At 41.3% G+C, this 15,322-nt stretch overlaps 1 protein-coding gene across 2 annotated transcripts in view; it reads left to right on the top strand.

The window, feature by feature from the left end:
* Window positions 1–4,062: 4,062 nt before the first annotated feature.
* TASOR (transcription activation suppressor) overlaps window positions 4,063–15,322 on the top strand; it is a 773,668-nt gene continuing 762,408 nt past the window's right edge. Inside the window, exons 1-2 of one of the 2 annotated variants that reach the window (XM_069206460.1) lie at window positions 4,063–4,544; window positions 13,612–13,757. In XM_069206460.1, coding sequence (XP_069062561.1) covers window positions 4,250–4,544; window positions 13,612–13,757 — 441 coding nt within the window. In that variant the 5' untranslated portion in view covers window positions 4,063–4,249. The remainder of the gene's footprint in view (window positions 4,545–13,611; window positions 13,758–15,322) is intronic. The other variant, XM_069206459.1, reaches the window with a different exon arrangement.

The following is a 15,322-nucleotide window of genomic DNA, read 5'->3' as shown; positions in this document are numbered from 1 at the left end:
GTGGGCTAAGGATCCATAAGCCCAACAATGTTGATGCCCACCCTTTCAAAGCGGGTGCTAATGATCAGTAGTGGTTCCAGGGGAGCTTTTAACTTTTTTTACTATCTTCCCACTGGCCTGGCAGGTCACATAGGTCCACAGAACCTGTCTGACAAAGTCCTGATCTTAGGCCAATAAAAGTAGAGGACAAGCCTTGCAAAGGTCTTGTCTGAACCGAAGTGTCCTGCCAGGGGAATGTTGTGCACCAGCTCCAGTAGGAAGGCTCTGCAGCATTTGGGGCCCACCAGGGCTCTTGTCTTATGCACAGAAATTTTAGGCTCACAGTAAAGGCGATTTCATTCCCAGTAAATGTGATAGCTCTCAGAGATATCATCTGCTGCTTGGGCTTTGGCCTGTTTCTTCATGCCCTCAAGGGTTGGGCACTCCCTCTGTGTCCTACAGAACTCCTCTTTGGTGGGTCCTCCTTTTTCCTGACAATCAGCAGGTGTAGGCAGGTCACCAAGGGAAGCAGTGCCCTCCTCAGTCGACTAAGGGGCGGCCATCAAAGGCACCCCATAATTTTCACTGGGGGTACGCTCAGGGGCTGGTTTGCCACGCCCTATGCTGTTCCCTTTTTAGCAGCTGGCTGTGCCATTGTTCCAGCCCTTCTTGACTCCCCTCCCGGGAAGCCAATTGTTAGACCTGGCATCCTTGGCATAGTCTCCCGTCTTTTTGCCTTTGCTTCCTATGTTTTGAATATGTGCTGGTTTTTGGTACTCTGGGTGCTTTACCACTGCTGACCAATGCTAAAGTGCAAGTGCTCTCTGTGTAAACTGTATGAGTAATGGGCTTTTCCATGATTGGCATATTTGATTTACTAGTAAGTCCCTAGAAAAGTGCACTAGATGTGCCCAGGGCCTGTAAATCAAATACTACTAGTGGGCCTGCATCACTGATTGTGCCATGCACATGAGTAGCTCTGTAAACATGACTCAGACCTGCCACTGCAGTGTCAGTGTGTGCAGTTTTAAACTGCCAATTCGACCTGGCAAGTGTGCCCACTTGCCAGGCCCAAACCTTCCCTTTTTTAAATGAAAGGCACCCCTAAGGTCGGCTCTAGGTAGCCCCATGGGCAGAGTGCAGTGCTGTTAAAGGTAGGACATGTACTGATGTGTTTTACATGTCCTGACAATGAACTTCTGCCAAATTCGTTTTTCACTGTTGCAAGGCCGGTCTCTCTCATAGGTTAATATGGGGACTACCTTTTCATATATTTTAAGTGCAGTTTTCCATTGGGAGCATAGCCAGAAATTGAGTTTTTGGTCTCTGAACTCCCAATTTAAAACTAATTCTTTTGGTAAAGTTGTTTTTTAGATTGCCAGTTTGAAAATGTCACTTTTAGAAAGTTGGCATTTTCCTGCTTAACCATTCTGTGTCTCCTCCTGCTTGTGTATTCCACGTCTAGGTCAGACTGACAGTTGGGCTGTTGTGAATTCCCTCTAGACAGCGACAGAAAGGCAGCTGGGGGGTGTAGCCTGCATATCCTGATGAATCTCCCGGGCTAGGGTGGGGAGGGAGGAGATGGCACTTACACTTGAAAGCTCTGTGCCTGTCCTCCCACAAATGCAGTCTCCAACCCCCTGGTTTGTGTCTGGGGCCAGGCCTGGGCAGGTAGGATCTTGCCAACAACAGAGAGTTTTGTTTGAAGTTTGCCTACTTCAAAGGCAGAAAGAGGTATAAGTAGTGGACCCAAAACCCCAGATTTTTAGAACTCTTCTGGGTCAAGAGGAATCTCTGCCAAGGAGAAGAGCTGAAGAGCTGGAGGAGGAATACTGTCCCATTGCTGTGTGTGCTTCGCTGGGTTGGCATGCACTTGCTGCTTCTGCCATAGAGGGGACAAAGACTGGACTTTGCTGTGTATCCTGCTTGTGAAGTTTCTTCAATGGCTTGGACTGAACTTGCCTCTTAAGAAGTCTCAGGAACAGCAAAGACTTTACCTACCAGCCTCTGGGTTCACCTGCTGTGGACTAACTTGTCAGGTGGTGCCTATTCCAGTTCTGGGCCTCTGGGAGTGAAAGCTGGTGAAAAACCAAGTGCACCGGCTTCGGACGCCACCTGGACTGACACCGCTGCCTGATCCCGTGCCACTGCCTGCAACTGAAGCAGTGGTCCCCGCTGAAGTGTGACAACCCCGACCGACATCGCAGACCTGACGCTGCAGCAGCCTCTGGGGTACCGTGAGTTCCAAGTACCGTGTCACCGACGTCCATGACACCCAACTCTGCTGCGGCGCCTGTAGCCCTGTGGCGTGACCACGACCCGGTGAGGTCACCCCACCGCGTCTTGACCACCAGACTTCAGCCCTGTCAGTGTGTATGGAACCACGTTTTGCACAAACGCCGCCTCGTCTCCACTGCTTCACAGCAAGGAACCGACACTTCGCACTGATGCCTCGGCTCTGCAGCATCGGAAACGACGCCACGTACCAGATGGTAGCTCCCATTTGGAGCCCAGAGGATTGAACTGGAAGGGGCAAAAGAGTAGTTGGAAAAAGAGAGGTTAACACAGTTGAGGCATGAAATTCCAGTTTTGAAATTCGATGCATGTAGCAAAGGGATTGTTTTGCCAATGCAAGATGTATAACAGGACAGGCATTGGACGACAATGCTGTATAACAAGGAGCATTAAATCAGGTAATTTTAATAGGATTGCCTAAGGTCTTGATGGACTACTTAGGTTACCATCTAAAATACCCTGCATGACCTACAGTATTTGGCATGTCTACTGAAAACTTAAGGGAAAAGAAGTCTCCATGTCTGAACGAAAGAGCTCCTGGCTGCCTAATTGTTGATTTGTTTTAAGCTCTGCCTTGAACGTTTGTTATCCAGTTTGCTCCTGGACAGGTGGCACATGTCTCCTTGGGGAAGGCTCTGCCAAAGAGGTGTGTTCCCCTCCTATGATACTGAGATCACAAGTTTTACAGCTAAGTTAATCTCGGCTGCAGCTGTGACAATGGAGCCTTGCAGAACACAGCTTTCAACCTCAGCTCTGTGAGAATCACATACGCCAAAGCCTGAAGAGGGCCCAACATCGTGCTCACCGATGCTAAAAAAAAAAAATGAATGTCCACATCTGGAAGAAAGCATGAGTGACGGCCATTCCACATCCTGTCTTATCCTGGGACAAATGGCAGCCTACAGTCCCACAATAGCCAAAGAGCATAAAGTGGCATTTGGTAAAAGTCTGCCACCATTTCCTAAAGACATAACTGTTTGGACAGTCATCTTAGAATGATCAGGTGTTCCACAACAAAGAATTAAATCAAATAGAACCTTACTTCTAACAGTAATTTCTGGGTTTGGGCAAATTTATAGGAGCTCTGTATAGCCATGGATAAAATCCATTATGATGTCATTTACAACACTACATACGTAATCTCAATATATTAGCCCCGCCCTCTCGTGCTGATGTTCCGTCTCAACGGGCGCTTTCACCCAAGACGTAAACGAATCTGACGGCTGTCCACTCGTCCCGAAGTCAGTGGTATAACAGCAACGTTGGTTTTCACTGTGCAACGGCAGTTACGAACGTGCGGGCCACATGTAGACCTCGTGTCGCAGTAAAAACGGTTGCCCTTGCCGTTTAACTGTCCACGAAACGGTCGAAAAATACCTCGCACGGGAAAATCATAAATTTGTACATAAACCAGATGCCCCCGACGCCTAATGTGTTACACCGTACTTTGGTAACAACATAGTTAGGAAAACAACCTACAATGAAATATTCCCACGGCCATTTTATGACTCGCCAAACGTGCGGTAACAGTAGTCATCGCTAGAATTCTTAGCGACGTTGTTTAACAATCAAAGCCGACGGAAAGTTGCTACTTAAAAAGTTCCTTCGAAAACACTCCTTCATTCAAGAAAAAAAAATACTGTACATTACAAGAGAACATCGCCCTCCTTCACGACCTTAGCGCCTGACAGACTGGAAAAAACACTGAAGTGCGTAATACTTTCCGTGAGTGACGGGAACGAGTCGCCCGGTGATTGGAAGAAAGGCCGCTTTCTCTACACTCCCACCGCCGCGTCACTGTAGTCATTCGCTATTAGAAAGCCCGTCCGGAGAGGAGAAGGACGCCACTGTGAGATGGCGCCGTGGGGTTCGGAGTGCGGCTCAAACTGTGAAAATTATATTTGAAAAAAAAAAAAACTTCAGCACAGAGGGACAACGCTCGCTTCTCTATTCCCCACTCTTGCTTTTCTGAACCATGTCCACCGACATAGAGAAAGAATCTTCTCAAGAAGCGGAGGAACAGCTTGACGGCCATGCCTTTGAGGAAAGCACAGCAAACGTGTTTCAGCTAGCCGAGGAAGTGATCCCGGCCAGCCAAAATGGCGAACGCGCCGAAACAGACGAACCCCCGCCCGCTGATGGCAGCACGCAGCAAACTAGGATCAGCACGATAGACCGACTCAGAGAGGAACATGAAGCTCAGAAGACACCGGATGAGCCCGCGCCTCGGAGAAATTTTCAGATCCCCCGGAAAAACAGAGAAAAGAAAGGTTGTTCAAACTCTCACCCCTCCTCCCCTTTTTCGTGCTTTCACTTGAATCTCTTACCACCCGTTACATCAGCTGCATGCGTTCTTCAGAGGTAGCTAGGCGGCAGTAAGGGAAGCAGCAACGGGAGAGGCAGGCAGGTGGTCTCTGAGATAACGTGGTGTAGACCAGACCAGAGGTGCTGTTGAATGCGCCTCAGAAGATGTTGAGGCTAGTAGTTGCCCAATTTTCAAACAGCACACTCCCACTGCGGAAACTTTATTCCGATCTGTATCATAGTGCTAGATATAACCATAATAATATTAGAAGAGTGTAAAACGCCCAGTAGTTATCAGGTTTCTTTTTTTATTTGACTTTTTATTAAATGCAAACTTAGCCATTTTATTATTAGAATGGATGGACGATATATAAGTTGTGCATTCTCAAACTTGTGCAGCTGAGGCCTGTATTGTAAAAAAAAGCCTAAACTTTGATTTCCACCTGTCTATATGCAATAATAGTAGGTGTGTGTCTTCCTATGTTTTTTTCCTTGGATTGGAAAACGCAGTGGCACTGTTGGATGTCATTGGGTTTTCTGAGCAATGCTGCATTATTTTTCACCTTGACATGTTGACAATCTGGCCAGGTCAAATAAAAAAAAATGACTTGTATTCTTTGTGTTGTTGCAGTACGCTTTTGTGATGTTTACTTCATAAGATTTATAATTGTTTTTTGAGCTTTTATGCCACAACCAATCATAGTGACCATGGAACTACAGTATACAATAATAAATAAAACAAATTGGATACAAAATTAAGCCGGTGTCTGCATCCAGTGTATTTGTCCTCTTGTTTAACATTTAGTTTGGAAAACCAAATAAAGAAGAATGCAAAATATACATTGAAGGACTCCTTTTCCGTCATAGGCCTCCTACTCGACCTACAGCACTCATCCTTGAGTCCAAGTCTGGATCTATAAACGTAGCTACTATTAGCACTTCACAGGCTACAGACTGACGTTTTTGGAAGTGTCGAATATATCTGCCTGATGGACTGCATTGTAAGCAGTTGAGTTTGTTAACATACTTAAATATTGTGCATGGAATGAAAATGGTATGCTACAAAACTCCAAAGTGCTAACTTTCGTAAAGGATTTTGCCAAATTCTTGCTGCTGTTCCTTTCTAATAGTGCGCCACTGGATTCCATTTTAAGATTTTTTTTTTCTCCTTTTCAACATTTAAAACAGTTAAAGGTATTTGCTTTGTGGATGACTTAACCCAATGGTTCCCAACCTTTTGAAATCGGTGGACCCCCACTTTATCATTGTTGGAAACCGGGGACCACCAATGAGTCCTTACTGAAAGCTATGGACCTAATCTGTTACTACTTAATTTCCTAGCCAGTCGTGGACCCCCTCAGGAGGCTTCGCGGACCCCCAGTGGTCCCCGGACCACAGGTTGCGAACCACTGATTTAGCCAATTGAGAAACATCTGGATGGAAACCATGCCTTCCCAAAGGAATATTTAAGAAGGTCACCTGTGGCCTGATGTGGACTCCTCTGATTTAAGTCTCAACAGTGTTCCTGATATGCATTCGCACATGACTGAAAAGTAAGCTCCTATTTTTGCTTGAAATTCATCAAAAACAATCATTTTTTTTTTTTGTTGGAGAATTTTAGAACAATCCACATCAGTGTTTGAAATTGATGCAACCTTGGATTTACCTTCCACATTGTATCCGCCCACTGTGAATTGAAGCCAGCCTACCCAATTAACTTTGTGCATACTAACTGTTCTTATTTGCATTACCATCAGCTGTTTTGAATGCTGAGCTGTGTTTTTGCAATGTTTGCAAATATTAACTTTAGTTTGAGAGATGCAGTGGCATTTTTTTGTCCTTATCTATCTCTCAGGTAACGTGACTGCTGCCGATATCTTGGCACTTCCTCTACTTTTCGGATTCCCAGAAGTCCAAGACCATATTTTGCAGTGCTCCCTGTCTATTTGCTTTATGCCACAGCATTCCTTGTATTTGGACGAAAATGGCAATTCCATATTTTTTGCATTTTTTTGCCATCTCTCTTCTCGGACAAATGTATTCAACGAAACCAATGTGGTGACTTGTGCATTGAAGACTGGTTGATAGAACCAAGCACTCAGTGGAAGGATTTAGGCTGCGACCTGGCGACTCCAAAAATTAACAATACATTTTGGAGATATTTACTTATTGGACTTTATATAATTCAGATAATAGTTAAAGTGTAGAAAGAAGAGCTCTGCACTTCTTTGGAACATGCAGATATATTCTTTGTCTGCTTGATATGGTGTTACAAAAACTACACCAACAAGCATGTTCTTACAGGAAGCAGTTTGTCCGGATATGGAACTTTCAGTTAAGTGGGTTATCTGTAATTCTGTAGTAGGGCAATGGTATACACAGTATGTTTTGCAAGAGGGCTTGTTATCGTCTCATTTTTGGTTTACCCATGGGAAAACGCAGTATTCTTTATTGGAAGTATCACGCTTTTTGATATGACGCAAATTGTTGCAGTTCAGATGTGTGTTATTTTTTTTTATTTTTTTTTAAGTGCAAACGTTGAACATCCTGTAGTTTCATGAAGGAATTTTTACAATTTGAAGTGTTCTCGAATGGGCAAACATAGGTCCAGGAAAATATTATCTCTTTATGTGGCCAGGATAGTGTGTAGCAGGATCTTTTTTCAATTTGGGCCCGATTAAATGGAAGGCTATGCATTCCACTGTGGCCATAAGCAGTATCAGTCTTTGTACAATGGAGCCCGGAGCGCACGGTGGGCTTCATCAGACACTGCACTTTTGGCAGGTAGTTTGTCTTTCAATGGTGTTACCCAATTTTTCTAGTGTTGGGATTGATCTGGGTTGCATTTGCACAATGCATATGTCAGCGGATGTGAGCTTCTATAATCAAGTTAGCGGGGCCTCTGAAAATAGATATGAGATGGTTTTCCCATGTGGGATAATGCAATTTTATAGCAGTGCTTTGAGAAGAAAGAATATTGTTTAACTTGAAGTAGTGCTAGCTGTTTCTCCATTTTGAAGGTGAAGCAGGTGTTGCCCACAAAGGTGATAGCCAGTGTATACTTCTCTCATGATGTTGATCAATGGGACTATAGATGATCCAACAGATCTACGAGAGAGTAGGTCCTTATGACACTGAAGTCAGTGAAACATTTTGAGAAGAGGGACAAAAAGCCTGCCTTTTCTATAGAGTGCAGTTCTTATGCCATTTTGAAGTTGGCTTAGGTGGTGGTTGCCCTCTTGGAATGGTGAATACAGTTGTTATAATACATTTTTGAGACCGGAGCAGTTTATGCTGTCAATTTCGGATAAGAAATAACTTGTCTCACTACTGCAGTGTGGCTTTTTTGGGACATTTAAACCGGGAAAGATAGTTCCTAAAAATATCAGCAGGCACAGCCAGGTGAATGACCGATATTTTGTGATTAGTACCAAAAGCCGCTAAGTGGACTAGTAAAATGAAAAGATGTAACTGTAATTCACGGTCTACAGATACTGTCTGACAGTGATCATAGGTTTATTTGTTTTTATTTGCATTGTTGGTCAGAAGAGGGACCAAAAAGGTTTAACGAATGCTGGAAACCTTTCATGACCAGCACAGTGTTTGAAGGTGATGTGTGTAAATAGGGAGTCATTCACCAGGTTATATGAGCAAAAATGGAAATGCCTCAGTTGAAAAGCTATGAGTTGCACACTGTAAATGTGGATTATTTTTTTGTGTTGAATATCCACTATAACTGTCACATCTGTTCCACTGCAGTCATGTGGCTATGGGCGTTAACAGATAACCAGGACTTTGTTGTAGAAAAAGGATATTCGGTTTTCACATCATTCTCTAGTGATTTTGGTGCAGTGTGTTCATTGTAGATCAGAACAATGCTTTCATTGATTTTTTTCTGCATTCTTCTTGCATGCTTGTGTCCTTGCAGGATGTGTCCTTGGTTGGAATCCCTGGACTGTTTTTGGCCCATGCTGTAGTTATTGGGTGCTTGGGATTTTAGCCGTCTTTACATTTTGTAAGGCTGAGCCTTGTTGTAAACTAGCTATTTTACTTATGTTGATGGACTTGTGTTTGTGTGGCCTGAGGATAGGGAAATAGGTTATCTAGGGAAATGGAACTTTACTTTTTGAGTGAGTAAGTAATAGCGGGTATTCTATGGCTAGGCATCTGTTTTTATTTTTTCAGTTTCCATTGGGAGGATTGACACTTGTTTGGTTGCCGCTTTAAACTTCATGCTTGGCTCTCCCTCTATAGAATTTAGCTAGTCAGAATCTGTAATAGTTGGGTTGATATTTATTTGTTGCTATGGTCGTCATTGTTCAGAGATGTAGGCAGATGGAAATAATCTTTGAGTTCCATATTACTCATATCAATTATTACTGTGCATTGGATCTTTTTAAGACTTTATCAGTTCAGGGATCCACTATCATGGATGTGCCTATAAAGAATCTCTTGGTGAATAACAAGAGGCAGTGAGGAGTTTCCTGCGATAACACTTGATTCTTGATGACAGACTTTGCTTTAAGAGAGTGCGTACATGCAAGAGGCTGTGAAAGAAGTGGTAAAGTTATTGTCCCTTCTGTGAAGCTTTGTGTGTTTGGGAGAGGGGTGTCTCTTGGCGACTGTTGCCAGACGGTCAGAGATAGCACTTGGCATATGACCCTGGTTGTTAAGTTTTTCAGGTGCCTAAGGCCAGGAAAGGGCCAAGTGCTGTGTAGGTGGTGGAGGACCAAAGGTTGGAAGATTTTTCATCTCGTGTAGTGCTGTTTGAGCAACTTTCTTGTTTGCCGACTTGTTTATATAAAAGCCTCTGTTAAGGCCATAAATAATTCCTTTGTGTTAATTATTGGGATGGTTAATGACTGAACATAGGTTGGACAGATGTTGATAATCTAGTCAAGGATTAGGCAACTATGCTGGGCTAGAATGAAGGAGTGAGTTGATCCACATGAATGGTTTACTGTGTCAAACGTTGATCAAAGTCCACTAAGTTAGTCATTGACTTATCATTTTCAGTTGTATCAATCTCTTGGTATGTAATGGTGTGTGGCTGTTAATTTGTAGCTTCAAACGATTAGCTGTTGAGATGTATGACTTTCTTCGGATCTAGACTAATGTGGGTACGTCCAGCAAAAGGAAAGAAGGTAGTTTATATATAGTCAGCAAGGGTATGTCCTCCCATTCCATTTTTCTGTACAGTTCTTAGTGATTAGTTTGGAAAGGCCATTGAGTGATGAAGAACTTGGCTGATCTATAGATTGCGCCTCATGATGGAATTTCTCCTCATGGTAGCAGATGTTTCTAAGTTTCCTGACTAAGTGAGCCATAGTCTTTTTATGCACTTCCCTTCCTTTCCTCTTTGTATTCTTCATGTGTGGAGGACTTCTTTAACCATCCTCCACCCATGGCCATTTTTGTTTCCTTGGAGGATCCATTTGTTTGCAAGAAAATATTCCTTGCCTAGCTTTGTTGGTAGTTTTTTTGTTTTGGATAGGTTGCTTGGTACCCTTGACAATAAATGGAGGATCTTATTTTTTTATTTTTTTTTTTTTCTCCTTTTTTCCTGCACATCCTTTTTTGGATGTTGTTGTTTCAGGCCTTTTGATTTACTATTTTATTCCTTATGGGGGTAACATTCAAAGCATGACAAATTTAAATTCTTTATTCTCTCGGAATTACACAATTTCTATTCTTAACAGGTAAATTATTTAATTTCTTGAATTTTAGTCACTAATTTCTTAAGGTGACTACATTAAATGCATGTGGAAAGAATAGAGTAACTGCTTCTTTGAAGTAGAAGTTAAAATCTGTATTTGTTGGGAGTTTATCAATCAGGTTCTTTGTTCACAACTAATCCCATACTTTTGTCTTCATCTTTCAAGTGACCATATATTGACGATTTCTGTTTACCCTGAAACGTTTTGGGGGTGATTGCAAATCAGTATTCAGATTTTACAACTTGTATATTGTAATTCAGAAATTTGTAATCTCATACAGGTTTCCGATAACACAGCCAATCAAAATGCTAATCTTGTCAGTAGTCTGGCTAGGTGATAATCATCCAATAACATAACCAGTAAAAATACTAATCTTAGCAGTAGTATTTGAATTGGTCATGTTTTTTGAGTTTTGTAATGTGCTGACATGGTCACTTTTACAGAACACTTCTGCTGTTGATGAAGCTCAAAGAAGGAAGAGTCTCTTCCTGGGTTGGGCTTTAGGTTCACAAGCTGCAGTACATGGAAAAAGCATGGGAATGATTTCAGGCCCTCATTGAGTATGACAGAAAGATCCCAATTAGCCAAACTGGGGAATAAATGTTGCTATACATTGTATTCCTGAGTGGCAATCCTTTTCTCTGGCTTGCTAGATCCTGAATTCCTGCATGAAGAGGATGCATTTTTAGGTCCTTGAAGAATGAATAACTTGCTTGTTTATTGCTTGGTCAAGCGATGAATATTCAGGAGCACTGTAGGGATTTTTGATCATATCCATTACGTCTAAACTTGGTTTGGAAAATATAAGCTGGCAGTTGTATCTACAGCATCTGGTGCTTTACTTATTGTTGTGTGGGCTTGCAGAAGACCTTGTGCATTGTGAGATTCTCAGTGTTCCACTTACGACCAAGAAAGTTCCTTCATAGCATAGGTTATTTGCACTTTTCCCCCAATTCGAATCACTATCTTGCTGCTCGATTTTGTATTATTTGGGGTTGTCTCCTTTGTTTAGGATAGGTTTTTGAGCAAAGTATTTACATATATGAGTAGGTTGATAATAAAAGACTGAGCCCTTATTTACAGGACTGGTCTGCTGGTAGGATTGCTCAGAGGTGAAGAGAAAGGCAGAATTTATGATGTTTTGTACTGGGGTTACACTTTCCCCATTGAGCATGTCAATATGAAAAGCTGTCTGTTCTTCTCTGTTGCCTACCATTAGAGCATCAGTTTTTGCTCATTTCAGCAATGTGCGTCTTTATTTCATCCTGAAGCGAAGTGATACCTATGGCGATGAGGCTCAACAATGTGAACGTTCAAGAGTTAAATCCATTTTGGGGCTGTTCCTGGAGTTCAGCCAATGTGAAAGATGTTTTTTTCTTTGGAGTACCCTTTGTGGACTTCTGAAGAAAGCGATTAGTACTGCTGACTGCTTCTTGTTCAGTGTCCTTTCTAGTGTTGGCAAATGCAATCTGTTTGATTGGTGGGTACGAAGCCTGGCTCTTGGTTTTAAAGTAAATAGTAAATTATCCATATTTTTGTGTTTGGTCTGGCTACCTTGTTTTCCATGATTTTGATCTGGTTGGTTGGACATGGTACAGTTGGTGATAAACTTGTTGGCATCTGCAATAGGTTTCTTTAAAAAGGATTGTGTATTCTTAATTGGATCCTGGACAACTGTCAGAAGCATGTGTTCAGCAGATTGATGATGCCTTGGAACCCACTGGTTATACATTTTACATAAGTCATGCAGCTCATATGTATTCCTGTGGTAAGGATGAGACGTTGAGACTGTCTCATGCCCATCTTTATTTTTGAGCAAGTGCCACTGGTCACATTTTGACAATTCAGCTTTTTTAACAGGTTGTATCCCCACATTGTCTTATTTCAACTTACTATATACTTCAAAGAGATATGAAAGCATCCGTTGGTCAGACTTTTAAATTCTCTTTGTAAACATTGCAACTTTCCATAACTGTTGAAATTTGTACACATTCTTTAAACTTTCTAAAGTACTGTAATTTATATCGAAGGTGCCAATTCTGAAATGGCAGTTTAGTAGCAATGACTTGCTAAACCTCTGGTCTTCGACTAGCTAGGCTAACAGCGCTATAGTTGGCATTGCTGTTATTTGCCTTCCTTGGTCCAGTAGATTGTGTAGACTAAAGTCCTAACCAGATAGTCCTCATAAAGTGAACATTGTAATCTGTTCTTTTCTCTTGAACTGAGCAACTCTCCCTTCTGTTACCTCCCCAAAAACTTGCGCTGACTGTTTTCTTGGGATCAAGCCGTGAACAGTCCTCCACTTTCTCTTTGCATATATACATGCATCTTGAGACATATACACTTTTAAGAATTGTAACTTGCTGGCTGTACTACAATGCCGCCATGTAAGATAATATGCTCTATTCCTTTGAAACAAATATAAAATGTTGTACTAGAATATGATGTGCTTCTGTCTTGTATTATGCCTTCTGTCCCTAGTCCACAGTGGCAATTGAAGGCTTGGGGAAATTATTATTTACAATTTTTGATATGGTCTTGAGAATCCTAATAAATTTGTTGTCCATTTATTTGACCATCCCTGATTTTTTTGTTTTTCCGTTTCATAGGTCAACACATTTTATATGAATAGAAAGCTTTATAAAAAAACATGATTGTTTATGTAAGGGATTCCAGAGAAAACAGTTACAGTACAGATCTCTATGTTCAAATGCCACTGCCAGATCTTTTGCAATAACGTTTTGCTTGTAAAAATATTTATGATCAAAGTTCGGCATAACCAATTTAGCCATGTTTTGATAATCTCAAGACTTTGTCCTCTTTTCCATTTTCTTTTTATCTGGTCACCAAATTGATAGGTCTAATTGTTACTTTTTCCTGCAAGGAATTGTGCTTGTGCATGGCGAAGTGCCCTACTAGATTGTTCCTTGATTTAAGTAGTATTGAGATTGTTTAGTAATATTTTGTGTTGATTTCCTCAGACATTGCCGTGTGCTTCAGTTTGTTTGCTAAAATTAATATTTAGCACTTTCATACTTCCACCACACTTCATTAATGGCTTTCAGGGATCTTACCTAAACTATCATAATTTCACCCCATAGAGCCTCCTCCACCACTGAAATATACAATACAGCTTAACCCTCTGCCATCTCCAAAGTAGAGCTGCTTTCTTCATTTGTCTTTTTTTGCTCCTTCCCCCTTCTTTACATCGTGCAGTGTGGTGGAGTTTCATTAGCTGCAATGTGCCCATATGTTAAAACATGCAGTTATGTTGTCTTCAAGATCTTAATAATAATTATTTTTATTTCACTTTCAGCCCTTTTCCAGCCAATTATTTCAGGATCTCGAGAATTTGAAGACGTTTTGAAAATTCTGCATTCATCCTATTTGGAGCCAAATTCTGTGGCTAATTTCACTTACAAAAAAGCCAGCTTGATTCATAGTGAACTCTTGGAAAAGGAGGTTAGTGTAAACAAAACTTGTAATAGTAATGTAATCCTCTAAGTAATTAATCATGTTGCCATGGTGGTAATTGGCGAGGGACAGTCTTGAGAACCGTATGCCACAACTAAGCAGCCTTTTGCCCTCTACCATGTACAAGTACTTTGGAAATCTTAGGCAGAAGCACAACAAAAGACAGCATGTGTTGCAACATTAAAAGACTGATGTCTGCAGAAATGATTTACCTTTTTTTGAAAAGGAAAAAAAGGCTGTGCCTTAGTGTCATTTCCGATATTATCATTTTCGCAATGTGAGGTAGAAGTCAACTACTGGGATGGATACCTTTTGGTATGAGATTAAAGGGAATGGAGTAACCCAGTCCTTATTAACCCTACAGTAGTGTGATTTCTTAATAAGTGATTTGTAGAACCACTCCTTTAAACTTTTATTTAATAAAATGATGCTGAAATTATTTTTTGCTGCTTGTCAGCATGCGTCATCTTTAATCTTTCTGGAATGCTGGGCAAGTTTTTGAACACCTTGATTCTCTATTTTGAAGGCTTAGATCTATGTTTAGAGTGAAACATTTGAATTTGTGGTACATTATCTATAGGAAGCAGAGAATCTTTTTTGAAAGAGGCATAGTGTTACACTCAGCAATAGATCAATGCATCATGGGAAATGTACCATATGTTAGTACAATAATGTTGTATAAGAATTTTAGAACATATACAATTAGTAGGAATTGGAGAATGCACAAAGTTTAGGATTAAGGAAAAATAAGTAAAATGCATCACTATGAAAAATTGTGAAGAATATGAAGGTAATGTCAGCCCAATAAAACATAAATGCAGTCTAAAATGTGTAACATAAGCTTTTATTAGCTTTCAAAAGTCCACATGTAGGTAAGTGGACAATAACTTGTGTCCACTTTGAACTACTAGCAGTTTCTCTAGAGAATTCCCTTTGATGTCTTTAAAGTTTCCTGCCTTTCTTGGCTCCGCAAATGATGCAGTGGTGACAAGTTCTTTGTGTGAAGGTAGAGCACAGCTGATTCATGTGCATGTGGCGTGCCCAGTTCCGCCCCCGTCCTGCCAGCTGATGGCCCATTTAGGCAAACCTAATCCCTCTGTTGTGTGGCTGTCCGGGAGAAATTACAAAAAATAAAAGTCCAACTGACAACTACACCTTGCCATGTGACCCAGGAACTTTCAGCAGACCCCAAAAAAGTTAGGGCAGGAAAATGTCAACTGTCTAAAAGGGTCATTTTCAAAATTGTAAGTTAAAATCTGACTTTGCCATTAAGAAGGATTTTTAATTACAATTTCTCAGACCTAGAACATGACATTCCTGTGAGCTCTCAATTAACAGAACTTGTTAAATGTCAAACCAATGTTATCCTATAGGAGAGGCAGGCCTTGCAGTGGTGAAACACAAATTTAAGAGTTTTTCACTACCAGGATATGTAAAATCTAAAAAGTACATGCTGAATCTTTTATATATACTGCTCTCTGCCTTATGGGCTATTTAGGGCCTACCCTGTGGGTGGCCTGTAGAGGAAAGTTTGGTCCTGGCAAGACGTTTAC

This window comes from Pleurodeles waltl, chromosome 9 (assembly GCF_031143425.1).
Source record: "Pleurodeles waltl isolate 20211129_DDA chromosome 9, aPleWal1.hap1.20221129, whole genome shotgun sequence".
NCBI lineage: Eukaryota > Metazoa > Chordata > Amphibia > Caudata > Salamandridae > Pleurodeles > Pleurodeles waltl.
This window is presented reverse-complemented; position numbering and strand designations above follow the sequence as displayed.